Source organism: Leucopleurus acutus (genome assembly GCF_964270905.1).
Source record: "Leucopleurus acutus genome assembly, chromosome: 1".
Taxonomy (NCBI): Eukaryota; Metazoa; Chordata; class Mammalia; order Artiodactyla; family Delphinidae; genus Leucopleurus; species Leucopleurus acutus.
This window is the reverse complement of record NC_139142.1, coordinates 52,748,004-52,764,863: the sequence shown is the minus strand read 5'-3', so window position 1 is coordinate 52,764,863 and position 16,860 is coordinate 52,748,004. Positions and strand designations below refer to the sequence as shown.

The 16,860-nt window shown below is 36.2% G+C and overlaps 1 protein-coding gene across 2 annotated transcripts in view; it reads right to left on the bottom strand.

Moving 5' to 3' along the window:
* Positions 1-16,860, bottom strand: part of MDGA2 (MAM domain containing glycosylphosphatidylinositol anchor 2) — a gene marked incomplete at both ends in the record, with an annotated part of 831,925 nt that overhangs the window by 9,901 nt on the left and 805,164 nt on the right. For both annotated transcript variants that reach the window (XM_082842707.1, XM_082842708.1), the window contains one exon: positions 4,031-4,161. In XM_082842707.1, coding sequence (XP_082698833.1) covers positions 4,031-4,161 — 131 coding nt within the window. The remainder of the gene's footprint in view (positions 1-4,030; positions 4,162-16,860) is intronic.

The following is a 16,860-nucleotide window of genomic DNA, read 5'->3' as shown; positions in this document are numbered from 1 at the left end:
AGAACTATCTCAGAGAAATAAGGACCTAGAGATCCAATATAAAAATATGGTTTTATTTATCTTCATTTCCCATTGGTAATTTAAATAGTTTAGAAATTCATTGATTCAAAATCTTCATTTTTGGATTGGCTTCCAGCCAGGATAGAGTAACAGAAACCAGATTTATCTTCCCAACTGAAACAACCAAATAACCGGACAAAGTATATGAAAGAATGGTATTCAGGACACTAGCCATCAGGTAATGAAGAACAGTGAACCCCTGAGTGATAGAAATCAAACAAGGTTTACCTTATGACTGCCCTATACAGAATTTATAGACTATGGTGAAAGCAGAACAAAGGTAGAGCCTGGTAGAAAATCTGGGTTGAGGAGATAGAGCTGAGAGTCCAAGGAATCCAAGGCGGCTAGAGTATGCAGGGTAGAATACAGGCCAAGAAAGAATTGCAGAGAAAGAGACATCTGCAGAGGGTACCCCTCAAGTTTTCAGCAAAGTCCTGATCAGGCCTTGAATGTGAGGAAACTGCCTAAGACATGGGAAAGACCCAGGGGGATGCATTTAATGTAACAGTGCCCAGCTAACACAGAACTTGGGAAACCTCCTAATTCATGAGGCATTGGGTAGAGTACTCAGAAGACTTTTGCCTCAGTATTGAGAAATAATCAGCCTGATATCAAACACTGTTCTAGTCTCATGTAACAAATCTTAAAAGCAGGAACAAAAATTATCAAGCTGTTTCCAAGTAACTAAACTACATCACAAATAAGCTCAAGAATAAAGAATCACAAAAATACCCAGCAACTATGAAGGTAAAATTTACAATGTCTGACACCCAGTCAGACTACCAGACATGTAAAGGAGCAGGAAAATAATGACTTGTAAAGATGAGAAAACATCAGTTAATCAAAACCAACCGAGAAATGGCACAGATGATATTGTTAGCAGACAATGACATTAGACAGTTATTATAATTGGATTTAATAGGTTCAAAACATTAACTTAAGACATGAAATGTATTTTTAAAAAAGACTCAAATTGAACTTACAGAGATGGAAAGTATAATGGCTGAGATGAAAAATACACTGAGTAGGACTGAAAGCACATTAGACATTGCAAAGGAAATGATTAGTGAATGTGAAGACAGTAGGTTATTCTATAAATTGTGAATAGTGAAATAATTTTAGATAAGATGGTGGTTTTCCCAATTTCCTTACTACCTTATGCAAATTTCTTAAGAGTGGGCACTCTCTGTAATGACCAGTCTACTGGACTTGACCTCCTTTCCAATTTGAGAATCACAGTCTTTAAATTCTGCGAGCACCAAACTTTCCTGGATCTCCTTCCTTATAACTCTAAAAAACACTACTTAGGATCAAGCTCCTCTTCCACAGTTCATGTTAATGATTGGTTAGTGTTCTGTGTGGTTCCACTGTCTTTAATCACTGTTCACATATGTACACTTTTCCTTGGAAATATCAACCACTCCCAGAGTTTTAGGCAGCACATACAGCCTAATGACCTACAAAAATGTTTGTCCCCAAAGCTTCAGAAAAACATATGCAATAACCTTCTGCACACCATTTTTTTTTTTTTTTTTTTTTGCGGTCCGCGGGCCTCTCACTACTGTGGCCTCTCCTGCTGTGGAGCACAGGCCCTGAACGCGCAGGCGCAGCGGCCATGGCTCGCACGCGGGATCCTCCCAGACCGGGGCACAAACCCGCGTCCCCTAAACCGGCAGGCGGACCCCCAACCACTGCGCCACCAGGGAAGCCCTACCTTCTGCACATCTTTAAGAGGATATTCCACAGGCATTTTATATTAACATGTCCAAAACAGAAGTAACCATAATCATCCCTGAAGCTTGTCTCTTTTCCTCGTTTTGTTATTTAAGGTAATGGATAAAGTAACAGACATTACTCAAGACACCCCAGTTAGAAGCTTCTTGGTCATTCATGGCTACTTCCCAAATTCCCAACATAAAAATGTTCTGCTAGTTTTTATACCTAAGTATATCTTGAAACCATCCTCTTTTCTTCATACCACTTCCCTAGTTTGTCCTTTCAATATCCTTTATGTGGATTTTACGACAGTGTTCTAACTGGTTTGCTGGCCCGATTTTATCTCCTTGAATCATCTTCCATACAACAACCTAAGTGATGCACCATGTCATCCCCTGAGTAAAATCTTTCCATAACTCCCCAGTGTCTATGCTCTTGAGGTTCCTTAACCTCATGTCACATCAGTCTTTGATTTATTTTTGTGTACCAAATTCCAGATAAATGTCTCTCTGTTTCTCTGACAAATCCTGTGATGTATGACCTCCATGTCTTGGTTTACTCTGAACTCTGCTGCAATATTAATATTAGACCTTTTTCTACTTTGCAATCCCTCTCTTCAGGTTTCACCCCATATAACAGGCTTCTCTTGACTCTCCTCCATACTCTTCTCGTTGATTAGGTGTGCTCATAGAAACTTGTGCATATTTCTATTACTGCAATTATTACAGTATGTGATGTATGTGTTTAGATGTGTATTTCCACCAATCTGAGGTAAACAATCACTATGAAATCTTCATGGCTAGCAATGTGCCTGGCACACAGTAGTAGCTCAATAAGTATTTATTGTACTGTTGTCTGTGACAATAAATGATTGTCTTGAAGGTACTCAATAAATATTTACTAAATTGATGTCTATGGCAATAAAAGATTATCCTGAAGGAAACATTAATATAACTAGTCCCTTAAATACTTACTTTATATGTATTTGATTTAATAGTTTTGTGTTGGTAAGGCAGTGACATAGGAAGCAAAAACGTCTAGAAGAACATCATTTTTTTTAGAAAGAAAGGTTCTTTGATGCCTATAGAGGTATGTACATTTTAATATTAAGGTTACTTTTATCAGTAATGCTTTGGAGTTCTGTCGTCCCAGTTTAATTTGGTTTAATGATATGTTGCTTTACATTCAACTTTTTTATTCTCTCTTCTTATTCTTTTTTATTCTCTATTCAACTTATTTTATTCATTTTTTACTCAACTATTTTATTCTTCATAGAAACAAAATAATTACTAGGATCTATGAATTGAGTTGCTTTTATGTGTTTGTAGATAATCAGCTAGGATTTACTCCATTATTCTTTACCAGAGTGAAAAACTGAGTGCATTTTTATCATCCTGGTTAGTTTTAGAAGTGTAATTTCTAAATCAGTCATTAGAATTTTTTTATAGATTAAGTTACAAGAAGACAGCATTCCACCAATTGAAAATTGGCATAATTGAAGCTCTCTGAATTTCTATACCCTTACTAAATGCCATAAAATGCAATTAAGAAATCCCCAGTAGAAAAACATACTCAGCCTGAGTATATAAAATACATATATAAAGTTACTAAAATCACTAAAACTACATATTTTCTCCACTAAAATAGTTTATGAAAAATTTTTTCTAGCCATGATGACCATTGCTATAATCATTAAAATTTTTATTGTATATTTGCAGCTAATTCTCTTAATCCTATCTAAGCCTGTCTTCTTTTCTATATAAAAACAAATAAGAGTAACTTGTTTAAAGTTCTCTAACTTTGATAATCAAAGTAATAAATTACTAAAATGACATTACCTCAAAGAGATTTTGCTAACGTATACAAAATTCCATCAAGTAAAATTCAAACAGATTATTTGAGAATTGATCATCCAGCTTCCTTTATTATAAGAATGTATGTTGTTTGTCTTCAAGGAAAAAAATACACACATATGATTTTATAGAAACAAATTACATTTTTTCCAGGCAAATCACTTGAATTCGGATAGACAATTATTCAAACATATTACTTGATAGATGTTAATTAATAAGAGAAAAGGACATTTTCTCTTTATAAAACAACTTTTAGAACTAAAGGGAAACGTAATCATGTTATTTTTGTGATGCTCATGTCAGAATTTTTGCATACTCATTCTAATTTTGCTCAAGATCTGCCTTTAACATTATGCTCAAGTGCAAAAATATATCTGCAGACATGATTGTTCTTTTCTTACCTGAAATGAAGTAATTGGATATATATTAACATGTGCCTCATTCCACCGTTGTCCTTTATTCCCACTTGAAGACCACAGTGGATTCTCTATCGTTGTCTGCCCTTTCAAACGTAGATAAACATTTAAAACACCTAAAAATAACAATGAAATTTTATTTTGTATATTTGCTTTGGCTTCATGTTTGTTTCTTCTTGACTGAACACTTGTAAATTATTAAAAATGAAATTTCACAGAACACTCCAGTGTCTCCTCTTCTCTTCCCCTCTCATTTCCAACCTTGTTCTTAGGACGCTTGGCATGTGTGGCAGGTCTCCAGAAATGATCACATCTTAATCCCTAGAACTTGTGAACGTTATCTTATATGGCAAAAGAGACTTAACAGATGTGATTAAATTAAGAATTTTGAGATGGGAAGATTATTCCAAATAACCTGAGTGGGTCCTAAATATTATGGTTATCTCTAGTATATTCCAAGGAGTGGGATTGCTGGGTCATATGGTAGTTCTATTTTTAGATTCTTAAGGAACCTCCATACTGATTTCCATAGTGGCTATATCAAGTTACATTCCCACCAACAGTGCATGAGGGTTCCCTCGGAAGACTGAGGCAAAAGTCTTCTGAGTACTCAACCCTCAGAATGGGAGAAAGTATTTGCAAATGAAGCAACTGACAAAGGATTAATCTCCAAAATTTACAAGCAGCTCATGCAGCTCAATAACAAAAAAACAAACAGCCCAATCCAAAAATGGGCAGAAGATCTCCCATTCTGAGGGTTGTCTTTTCATCTCATTTATGGTTTCCTTTGCTGTGCAAAAGCTTTTAAGTTTCATTAGGTCCCATTTGTTTATTTTTGTTTTTATTTCCATTTCTCCAGGAGGTGAGTCAAAAAGGATCTTGCTGTGATTTATGTCATAGAGCGTTCTGCCTATGTTTTCCTCTAAGAGTTTTATAGTGTTTGGCCTTACATTTAGGTCTTTAATCTATTTTGAGTTTATTTTTGTGTATGGTATTAGGGACTGTTCTAATTTCATTCTTTTACATGTAGCTGTCCAGTTTTCCCAGCACCACTTATTGAAGAGGCTGTCTTTTTGTATATTCTTGCCTCCTTTATTAAAAATAAGGTGACCATATGTGTGTGGGTTTATCTCTGGGCTTTCTATCCTGTACCATTGATCTATATTTCTGTTTTTGTGCCAATGTCATACTATCTTGATTACTGTAGCTTTGTAGTATAGTATAAAGTCAGGGAGCCTGATTCCTCAAGCTTTATTTTTCTTTCTCAAGACTGCTTTGGCTAGTTGGGGTCTTTTGTGTTTCCATATAAATTGTAAAATTTTTTGTTCTAGTTCTGTGAAAAATGCCAGTGGTAGTTTGATAGGGATTGCATTGAATCTATAGATTGCTTTGGGTAGTACAGTCATTTTCACAATATTGATTCTTCCAATCCAAGAACATGGTATATTTCTCCATTTGTTCGTGTCGTCTTTGATTTCTTTCATCAGTGTCTTATAGTTTTCCATGTACAGGTCTTTTACCTCCTCTAGGTAGGTTTATTCCTAGATATTTTATTCGTTTTGTTGCAATGGTAAATGGGACTGTTTCCTTAATTTCTTTTTCTGATCTTTCATTGTTAGTATAGGAATGAAAGAGATTTTTGTGCATTAATTTCATATCCTGCAACCTTACCAAATTCACTGATTAGTTTTAGTAGTTTTCTGGTAGCATCTTTGGGATTCTCTATGTATAGTATCATGTCATCTGCAAACAGTGACAGTTTTACTTCTTCTTTTCCAATTTGGATTCCTTTTATTTCTTTTTCTTCTCTAATTGCCATGCCTAAGACTTCCAAAACTATACTGAATAATAGTGGCGAGAGGTGACACCCTTGTCTTCTTCCTGATCTTAGAGGAAATGCTTTCTGTTTTTCACCATTGAGAATGTTTGCTGTGCATTTGTCATTTATGTTTTTGTTTATGCGAATATTGCACATAAATACTGAAAAGCAGAAAAGACAATATCAAAATCATTGATCAATGATCAATCAGAGGTAGCCTCCTTAGTATTTTGCTGTATGTTGCTTCAGTTTTTTTTAAATGTATATCTACATATGTAATATTGTATGGTGTAAAGTAGTTTATTCTTCAGATTTTTAGAGCAATTTTGTCTAATTCTTTATACATAAGACCACGTGTATTCATATTATACACAAATGTATAAATATGAATATCCAATTTTTAAACAACAAAAAAATCTGCATTCTTCACATAATAGCTGTCATTTTCTAGCTGGATGACCTTGTCTTGATCTCTTAATCTCTCTGCCTCAATTTCCTCATCAGGTAAGTGATGATGATAATAGTAACTAGCATAAGTTTTTTGGGGAAAATTAAAATGAGTTAATGTATGTAAACCATAAATTATGTCTCAAACATTATCTTCACTATATTTTATTATCTATCAAGATTCAAATAATATTTCTCTATTTCTCTCTCAGTGCAATAGATTACATTAGTACATTTCATGATGTTGAACTACGACTATATTACAGGAATAATTTTACTTGGTATAGGACTACTATTTTCTTATTATGGTTGATTTAATTTGCTAGTATTATATTTAGAAATAATGCATATATATTGTATTTAGAAATAATGCATGTATATATAACTTTATCCAGCTTTGTTTTCTTATCTTTCCACTTTGCAAGATCACTTTTTGCTTCAGAATCTATTACCATCTATCTCTTTCCCCTTCAGTGTAAGACATAAAATCAGTACCTCCTTGGTACTAATTTATTTTCCATAGTGTAGATTCTGTTCTGTTTCTAATGTCATCTTTATCCAGCTGTATTGTTTATGATGTTACATTCTTCTCTGATCTCATCAAGCTCCCCTTTATTTTAGTCTTTTATCCAGTTCCTTCTTTTCTTGGTCCACTGTTTTAACATTCTTATCCTTTTTTGTCTCATAAAGTTCATATTCCAATTTTATTGAAAATCTAAAACATATACTGTACAAATTTGCCTTCCCCTGAACTGTCAGTAATTCTTCTTCAACAATATGTGCTTCTTTTACTGTGTGCATGTTAGCCTCTTTTTATACTGTGGAATCTTTAATCGAGCCTGATTTTCTCTCTCTCTCTCTCTATTTTCTTTCTCTTTATTCATCTTAAATAGTACTTAGTAATCTTGTGGCATTTTCCCCAAAACTACTAATGGGGCTTCTTTTATATTCACAGGATGGGTGTGGATTTTGTTAGCTCCTCCTCTAAGATCTAAATCTGGAGGCCAGGTGAATGTGAGGTTTCACTACTAGATAAAGATTTAACAATCTGAGAATAGTGGAAAAGTATTTGTACCTTGAGCCTTTTAAGAGTTGAATTTTCTGGGGTTTTGCCTCTGTGCTCAGTGAGCCATTGTGGCAGGGAGTAGCTTTCTGAATCCATCTTTCTATTTTCTATTTTGGACACTCAGAGGGGCTCAGTTTTTCTTGCTTGCTGGTGTTGGTCTCTTGTACTTCAGAAAGGCAATTTTGTGCCAGAAGGAAAAGTCATCACAGCACATATTTCTGTGTGATGTCATTACATTATATTTTAAAACATTAATCCACAATAGGGAGGGGTCCCAAGGAAATCAAGCTCAAATAAAAATAAATTGTGAAGGCAGGGGGGAAGATGGCGGAAGAGTAAGACACGCAGATCACCTTCCTCCCCACAGATACATCAGAAATACATCTACACGAGGAACAACTCCTATAGAACACCCACGGAACACTGGCAGAAGACCTCAGACCTCCCAAAAGGCAAGAAACTCCCCACGTACCTGGGTAGGGCAAAAGAAAAAAGAAAAAACAGACACAAAAGAATAGGGACGGGACCTGCACCAGTGGGAGAGAGCTGTGAAGGAGGAAAGGTTTCCACACACTAGAAGCCCCTTCACGGGCAGAGACTGCTGGTGGCAGAGGGGGAAGCTTCGGAGCTGCAGAGAAGAACACAGCAACAGGGGTGCGGAGGGCAAAGCGGAGAGATTCCTGTACAGAGGATCGGTGCCGACCAGCACTCACCAGCCCGAGAGGCTTGTCTGCTCACCCGCTGGGGTAAGGGGGTGCTGTGAGCTGAGGCTCAGGCTTCTGTCGGATGGCAGGGAGAGGACTGGCAGCGTGAACACAGCCTGCAGGGGGTTAGTACACCACGGCTAGCCGGGAGGGAGTCCAGGAAAAGGTCTGGACCTGCCGAAGAGGCAAGAGACTTTTTCTTCCCTCTTGGTTTCCTGGTGTGCGAGGAGAGGGGATTAAGAGCGCTGCTTAAAGGAGCTCCAGAGACGGGCGCAAGGTGCTGCTAAAAGCGCAGACCCCAGAGCAGGGCATGAGACGCTAAGGCTGCTGCTGCCGCCACCAAGAATCCTGTGTGCGAGCACAGGTCACTATCCACATCGCCCCTCCCGGGAGCCTGTGCAGCCCGCCACTGCCAGGGTCCCGGGATACAGGGACAACTTCCCAGTGAGAACGCAAGGCGCGCTTCAGGCTGGTGCAATGCCCTGCTGGCTTCTGCCGCCACAGGCTCGCCCCGCACTCCACGCCCCTCCCTCCCCCCGGCCTGAGTGAGCCAGAGTCCCCGAAGCAGCTGCTCCTTTAACCCCGTCCTGTCTAAGCGAAGAACAGACGCCCTCCGGCCACCTACATGCAGAGGCGGGGCCAAATCCAAAGCTGAACCCCAGGAGCTGTGCGAACAAAGAAGAGAAAGGGAAATCTCTCCCCGCAGCCTCAGGAGCAGCGGATTAAATCTCCACAATCAACTTGATGTACCCTGCATAGGTGGAATACCTGAATAGACAACGAATCATCCCAAATTGAGGAGGTGGACTTTGAGAGCAAGATATATTATTTTTTCCCCTTTTCCTCTTTTTGTAAGTGTGTATGTGTATGCTTCTGTGTGAGAATTTCTCTGTATAGCTTTGCTTTCACCATTTGTCCTCAGGTTCTGTCTGTCCATTTTTTTTTCTTAATAATTACTTTTTATTTTAATAACTTTATTTTATTTTATCTTACTTTTATTTTATCTTCTTCCTTCCTTCCTCCCTCCCTTCCTTCCTTCCTCTTTTTCTCCCTTTTATTCTGAGCCCTGTGTATGAAAGGCTCTTGGTGCTGCAGCCAGGAGTCAGTGCTGTGCCTCTGACGTGGGAGAGCCAACTTCAGGACACTGGTCCACAAGAGACCTCCCAGCTCCACATAATAACAAATGGTGAAAATCTCCTAGAGATCTCCATCTGAACACCAACACCCAGCTTCACTCAACGACCTGCAAGCTACAGTGCTGGACACCCTATGGCAAACAACTAGCAAGACAGGAACAAAACCACATCCATTAGCAGAGAGGCTGCCTAAAATCACTATAAGGCCACAGACACCCCAAAACACACCACCAGACGTTGACCTGCTCACCAGAAAGACAAGATCCAACCTCATCCACCAGAACACAGGCACTAGTCCCCTCCACCAGGAAGCCTACACAAGCCACTGAACCAACTTTAGCCACTGGGGACAGACACCAAAAACAACGGAAACTATGAACCTGCAGCCTGCAAAAAGGAGACCCCAAACACAGTAAGATAAGCAAAATGAGAAGACAGAAAAACACACAGCAGATGAAGGAGCAGGATAAAAACCCACCAGACCTAACAAATGAAGAGGAAATAGGCAGTCTACCTGAAAAAGAATTCAGAAAATGATAGTAAAGATGATCCAAAATCGTGGAAATAGAATAGAGAAAAATGCAAGAAACATTTAACAAGGACCTAGAAGAACTAAAGAGGAAACAAGCAATGATGAACAACACAATAAATGAACTTAAAAATATTCTAGAAGGGATCAATAGCAGAATAACTGAGGCAGAAGAACAGATAAGTGACCTGGAAGATGAAATAGTGGAAATAAATAATGCAGAGCAGAATAAAGAAAAAAGAATGAAAAGAACTGAGGACAGTCTCAGAGACCTCTGGGACAACATTAAACATACCAACATTCGAATTATAGGGGTCCCAGAAGAAGAAGAGAAACAGAAAGGGACTGAGAAAATACTTGAAGAGATTATAGTTGAAAATTTCCCTAATATGGGAAAGGAAACACTTAATCAAGTCCAGGAAGCACAGAGAGTCCCATACAGGATAAATCCAAGGAGAAACATGCCAAAACACATATTAATCAAACTATCAAAAATTAAATACAAAGAAAACATATTAAAAGCAGCAAGGGAAAAACAACAAATAACACATAAGGGAATCCCCATAAGGTTAACAGCTGATCTTTCAGCAGAAACTCTGCAAGCCAGAAGGGAGTGGCAGGACATATTTAAAGTGATGAAGGAGAAAAACCTACAACCAAGATTAGTCTACCCAGCGAGGATCTCATTAAGATTTGATGGAGAAATTAAATCCTTTACAGACATGCAAAAGCTGAGGGAGTTCAGCACCACCAAATAAGCTTTACAACAAATGCTAAAGGAACTTCTCTAGGCAAGAAACACAAAAGAAGGAAAAGACCTACAATATCAAACCCAAAACAATTAAGAAAATGGGAATAGGAACATACATATTGATAATTACCTTAAATGTAAATGGATTAAATGCTCCCACCAAAAGACACAGATTGGCTGAATGGATACAAAAACAAGACCCATATATATGCTGTTTACAAGAGACCCACTTCAAACCTAGGGACACATACAAACTGAAAGTGAGGGGATGGAAAAAGATATTCCATGCAAATGGAAATCAAAAGAAAGCTGGCATAAAAATTCTCATATGAGACAAAATAGACTTTAAAATAAAGACTATTACAAGAGACAAAGAAGGACACTACATAATGATCAAGGGATAGATCCAAGAAGAAGATATAACAATTGTAAATATTTATGCACCCAACATAGGAGCACCTCAATACATAAGGCAAATACTAACAGCCATAAAAGGGGAAATCAACAGTAACACATTCAGAGTAGGGGACTTTAACACCCCACTTTCACCAATGGACAGATCATCCAAAATGAAAGTAAATAAGGAAACACAAGTTTTAAATGATACATTAAACAAGATGGATTTAATTGATATTTATAGGACATTCCATCCAAAAACAACAGAATACACATATTTCTCAAGTGCTCATGGAACATTCTCCAGGGTAGATCATATGTTGGGTCACAAATCAAGCCTCTGTAAATTTAAGAAAATTGAAATTGTATCAAGTATCTTTTCCGACAACAACGCTATGAGACTAGATATCAATTACAGGAAAAGAGCTGTAAAAATACAAACACATGGAGGCTAAACAATACACTACTTAATAACAAAGTGATCACTGAAGAAATCAAAGAGGAAATCAAAAAATACCTAGAAACAAATGCCAATGAAAAAACGACAACCCAAAACCTATGGGATGCAGCAAAAGCATTTCTAAGAGGGAAGTTTATAGCAATACAATCCTACCTTAAGAAACAGGAAACATCTCGAATAAACAACCTAATCTTGCACCTAAAGCAATTAGAGAAAGAAGAACAAAACCCCCCCAAAGTTAGCAGAAGGAAAGAAATCATAAAGATCAGATCAGAAATAAATGAAAAAGAAATGAAGGAAACAATAGCAAAGATCAATAAAACTAAAAGCTGGTTCTTTGAGAAGATAAACAAAATTGATAAACTATTAGCCAGACTCATCAAGAAAAAAAGGGAGAAGACTCAAATCAATAGAATGAGAAATGAAAAAGGAGAAGTAACAACTGACACTGCAGAAATACAAGAGATCATGAGAGATTACTACAAGCAACTCTATGCCAATAAAATAGACAACCTGGAAGAAATGACAAATCCTTAGAAATGCACAACCTGCCAAGGCTGAGTAAGGAAGAAATAGAAAATATGAACAGACGAATCACAAGCACTGAAATTGAAACTGTGATTAAAAATCTTCCAACAAACAAAAGCCCAGGACCAGATGGCTTCACAGGCAAATTCTATCAAACATTCTATCAAACATAGAGAAGAGCTAACACCAATACCTCTCAAACTCTTCCAAAATATAGCAGAGGGAGGAACACTCCCAAACTCATCTATGAGGCCACTAACACCCTGATACCAAAACCAGACAAAGATACTACACAAAAAGAAAATTACAGGCCAATACCACTGATGAACATAGATGCAAAAATCCTCAACAAAATACTAGCAAACAGAATCCAACAGCACATTAAAAGCGTCATACACCATGATCAAGTGGGGTTTATTCCAGGAATGCAAGGATTCTGCAATATATGCAAATCAATCAACGTGATACACCATATTAACAAATTGAAGGAGAAAAACCATATGATCATCTCAATAGATGCAGAGAAAGCTTACAACAAAATTCACCACCCATTTATGATAAAAACCCTGCAGAAAGTAGGCATAGAGGGAACTTTCCTCAACATAATAAAGGCCATATATGACAAGCCCACAGCAACATCGTCCTCAATGGTGAAAAACTGAAAGCATTTCCACTAAGATGAGGAACAAGACAAGGTTGCCCACTATCCTCACTGTTATTCAACATAGTTTTGGAAGTTTTAGGCACAGCAATCAGAAAAGAAAAGGAAATAAAAGGAATCAAAATTGGAAAAGAAGAAGTAAAGCTGTCACTGTTTGCAGATGACATGATACTATACATAGAGAATCCTAAAGATGCTACCAGAAAACTACTAGAGCTAATCAATGAATTTGGTAAAGTTGCAGGATACAAAATTAATGCACAGAAATCTCTGGCATTCCTATACACTAATGATGAAAAATCTGAAAGTGAAATTAAGAAAACGCTCCCATTTACCATTGCAATTATACTCCAATAAAGATGTAAAAAATATAAATAAATAAATAATTAAATTGCATGAAACATTAAATAAAGTGATAGTACCTTTTTGAACCTGTTGTCATTGGATGAACAAAGCATTATGTAGCATATACCTTTCAGAAATTATTTGAAGAAATAGCCTGTGTGCGAATTAATTAGGAAAGGACTGCTTGCCTATTCCATGGCCTACCTCTACTACAGCTTCTAGCTGTATCAGTGGTAACTGATTGAGTTGAGCTGTAATAATTTCTACTGATTTCTATTTAAACTGTATTGCTTTTTCAGAAAGGAAAGTAACAGTTATTTTCATTTTTATTTTACTTTATTTTTTGTATTTCTTAAATATATCCCCTTAGCTTCTTAACCTAGTAGAAGTCCTTCAATAGCTTGCACGTAAAAAAATGAAGCCTGCTCCCTCTAAGCTACCAATGCAGTTCAAGTTGTTCCATACATTAAAAAATTATCAATGGATACTTAAGTAAATGTGAGGTGCTAATGTAAACAGATGGCAGTGAATGAATTACCATTTTATATGGAAGTCTTATTTCTCTTGGGTAGCATGGCCTGTTATTTTGATTAAAGTGACAAGAATCAATCCTGTCATCAAATCAGTACATGGAAATTTCTTTTAAATGTTAATAAAATGATTATACCCTTTTTAGACTTATTCATTTTAATTAGGCTAACAAAGCAGTGTTTACTATATGTCTTTCAGAATTTACTTAAAGTAATAAATGCATACTTTTGAAATAAAACACATATTAATATATATGACTTACCATTACTATATCAATAATGATAGATTACTGTATCTATATTGAATGTATTTTATCTCAGAGAATATGCTTTGCTGTGATCATGTTTACTTTTTCTTAAATAACATTTTCTTTTTACATATATAATTTCAAAGTTGAATTATTACTATTTATATTTATTGAATGTGTACTATGTGAAAAATATTTTTCTTAGGTCTAAAGAGGCCAGGTCTAAATTATCCCAGATTTTGAATTGGTTTTTGAATAGATTATATAGCTAGATTTTACTTAAAAAGGCAAGTATTACTTTTTTTATAACAAAAATACACTAGAAATATAACTGAAATAAGTTCTTTCAAATATATTATAATTTAAGTGTCTTATTCTTATGTACATAATATTAATTATATTCCATTTTCCAAATCAATGAATAGAAATTATTGATTCACTGGTCTATTTTAGAGCTGATAACAAAAATGCTATTAACAGACAAATGATTTTGGAACATTTTTTAAAGCATGTTTACAGCTTTTAAGGTATAAAAGAGAATTCAGTACCAAAATTTACTTAAACTTATGTCCAGGTCGTCTTGGTCAACAAAATTAGAATTTGCAAAACAGAATAAAGCTATTCAAGAGAAGTTAGATTCAGCAAAGCTGATTCAGCGCATTATTATAGTATTACAGTAAGAAAATTCCAAAGAGAATATGATGGATTGTGTTAATACCCTTTAAAACTAACTTTAAATCCTCAGAGGCAGTGTATTTATGCTTTGGTAAGCACCAGATATCAATAGGTATGAATTTAATCATCCCCAAGGATTTCCAAATGTTATGTAGTGCCATGACACAAGTTTGAAGTTGGTAAGCAAAACTTAACTATCTTTTTCTTCTGGGTTTCCTAATTCTTATCTTTTGGTCACCAGTCTTTAAGAGTTAGGTGCCAGAGTTAGAGATAACTTTGTTCATCTCATGCTTAGGGATTACAGTCAGAAAGGCTAAATGAACTAAATGCCGTATTATCTCATGAGCAGTGACCTAAGGTTTGGGGTTATTCATGGTGTTATTCAATAACACACTTCTTATTTTACTATTATTTCATATAAATTGCAGTATAAAATATAAGTTGCTTAAATATTATTTATAATTACTGTTACCAAGTTCTCTTCTTTCTTTAAGTCCTTAGCATAAACTTACTTTTAATTATTTTACTATAAATATGTGTTTTATATGTTTTAGATAAATAATTTAAATATATGTCCTAAAATGTATATACTTCTTTTTTTAATAGATACTTGAAATTACCAAGTTCATATAAATTAATCTGTAATTTGCTTTACTCCAAAGCCTGGGGAATCACTTGAATATAAATCACATTTTTATTCTAATCATTAATACAGGCTCATTAATTTGAGTTTCAAGATGTGCCAAAATCACCTAGCTCCAGGGAAGAGCTGTCTATTGATAGGTAATTGGTAACATCATTTGTATTATACACACAGACAAAATGGGAAATTATAAAATCATTATTTTCTGCTTGAATAGAAACAGCTGCAGCATTCATTGTTATTATTTTTTAAAATATATAATTGCAATGATAACTTAAATAAAAAGTGTCAGTTCACTTTCTCCAGTCATTACCATGCCTTCTTGTATCCAGTTGAATCTCTACATTAGTGTCCAATAAATTTACTAAAACATAGCTTTCATCAGGCTTTCTATTTCTCTGATATATGCAGAGACCTTATATAGAGCTTGTCATTATTTGTTTCTAAAGCCAAGCAGGACCCTGTGGGGCCCTCCCAGGTACAAATCCTTTCCAAGCCCTCCATTTCTTGCTTATAGGAACAAGGCTTCAGTTTCCTAGACCTTTCAGGACTACCGAAGGGCAAATTCAAACAGTTGCTAACCAGAAAAGTGAAGGAATGCAGAAACAAAGGAGGAACAGTCAAGAAACAATAGTGCAGTGATGGGGCAGGGTCCTGGTTCCTCCTGAAGAAGTATACACAACAACATCTTCGAATTCTTCTGCACGAACTAAGGCCCCCACCTAGGTGGAGGATGGTAACATATGGCTGAGCACAAGATTCCTGGAGCACTGCCCTGTTACCTCAGCACCAACCAATCAGAAGAAAGTCTCATACCCTGCATCGCTCACCCCAAAGTTTGCTTATAAAAACGCTTCCCCAAAAACCATCAGGGAGTTTGGGCTTTGTAGCTTGACCTGTGTGTTCTCCTTGCTTGGCTTTTGCAATAAACCTTTCCCTGATACAAACTCTGACACTTGGGTTTGTTTGGCCTCACTGTGCATAGGACACACTAACTTGCATTCATCAACACTTACCTCTTTTAGAGGATGGTTTACATTTCTTTTCTTCCTTAGAAACTTTATTTTAACTCTGCTGTTCTAGGTGTTCTCTCCTTGTTCACCCATGGCATGGGCCTATCATGCATTTTTGGTGTATATTACTTTTTGGCTTTTATTCAGTAATTTATTACCCTAAATAAATTATAAACTATTTGATGGATAAGAACCTTTTATCTTAATTCTCTTTTATCCTTTATAGTTCCCTAAACACCACTAGGCATATAGCATGTGCAATTCATCCTATTGAACAGAAATGAGTGAATCTAAGACCTAAGGGTAAAAGTACTCATCATAATAAACCTACACTTCCAATGAAGTTAGTTTAAATAGGTTGGTACACTGGATAAGAAACAAAAGCATTTAACTTATTTGCTTACCATTAATTTGATTGATGAAATAATACTGTTTATTAATTACACTGAAAATGAGATGTATATTTGAAACACAAGACTTTCTCAGTCACATTATTAATTTTGTTTAAACATCCTAGCTTCTACTATACCTTGTCTGAGGCAATGTAGGGGATCAGAATTTGCCACCCTAAAATATGTCTCTTTGGCATATTAATTGTTTTAAGCTTGTTATTTTCTGAGAAACAGCAGAAGTGGGAAAGACTCTGAAAACCAAGTAGGAGTTGCCCCTTTGTAAGAAACATGTACATTTATAAGGGAAATCTCCATTTGTAAGTGTGTCTCCCTCTTATACCTGGACACATGTATACATGAGGACAACCAGGTCTCTAGAAACTCAAGAGAGAAGGCAATGACTTAAATCTGCATCACAATCACCCAGTTACTGCACTTTTCCTGGTAACCTCCCATAGCTGACTCTCCCTAC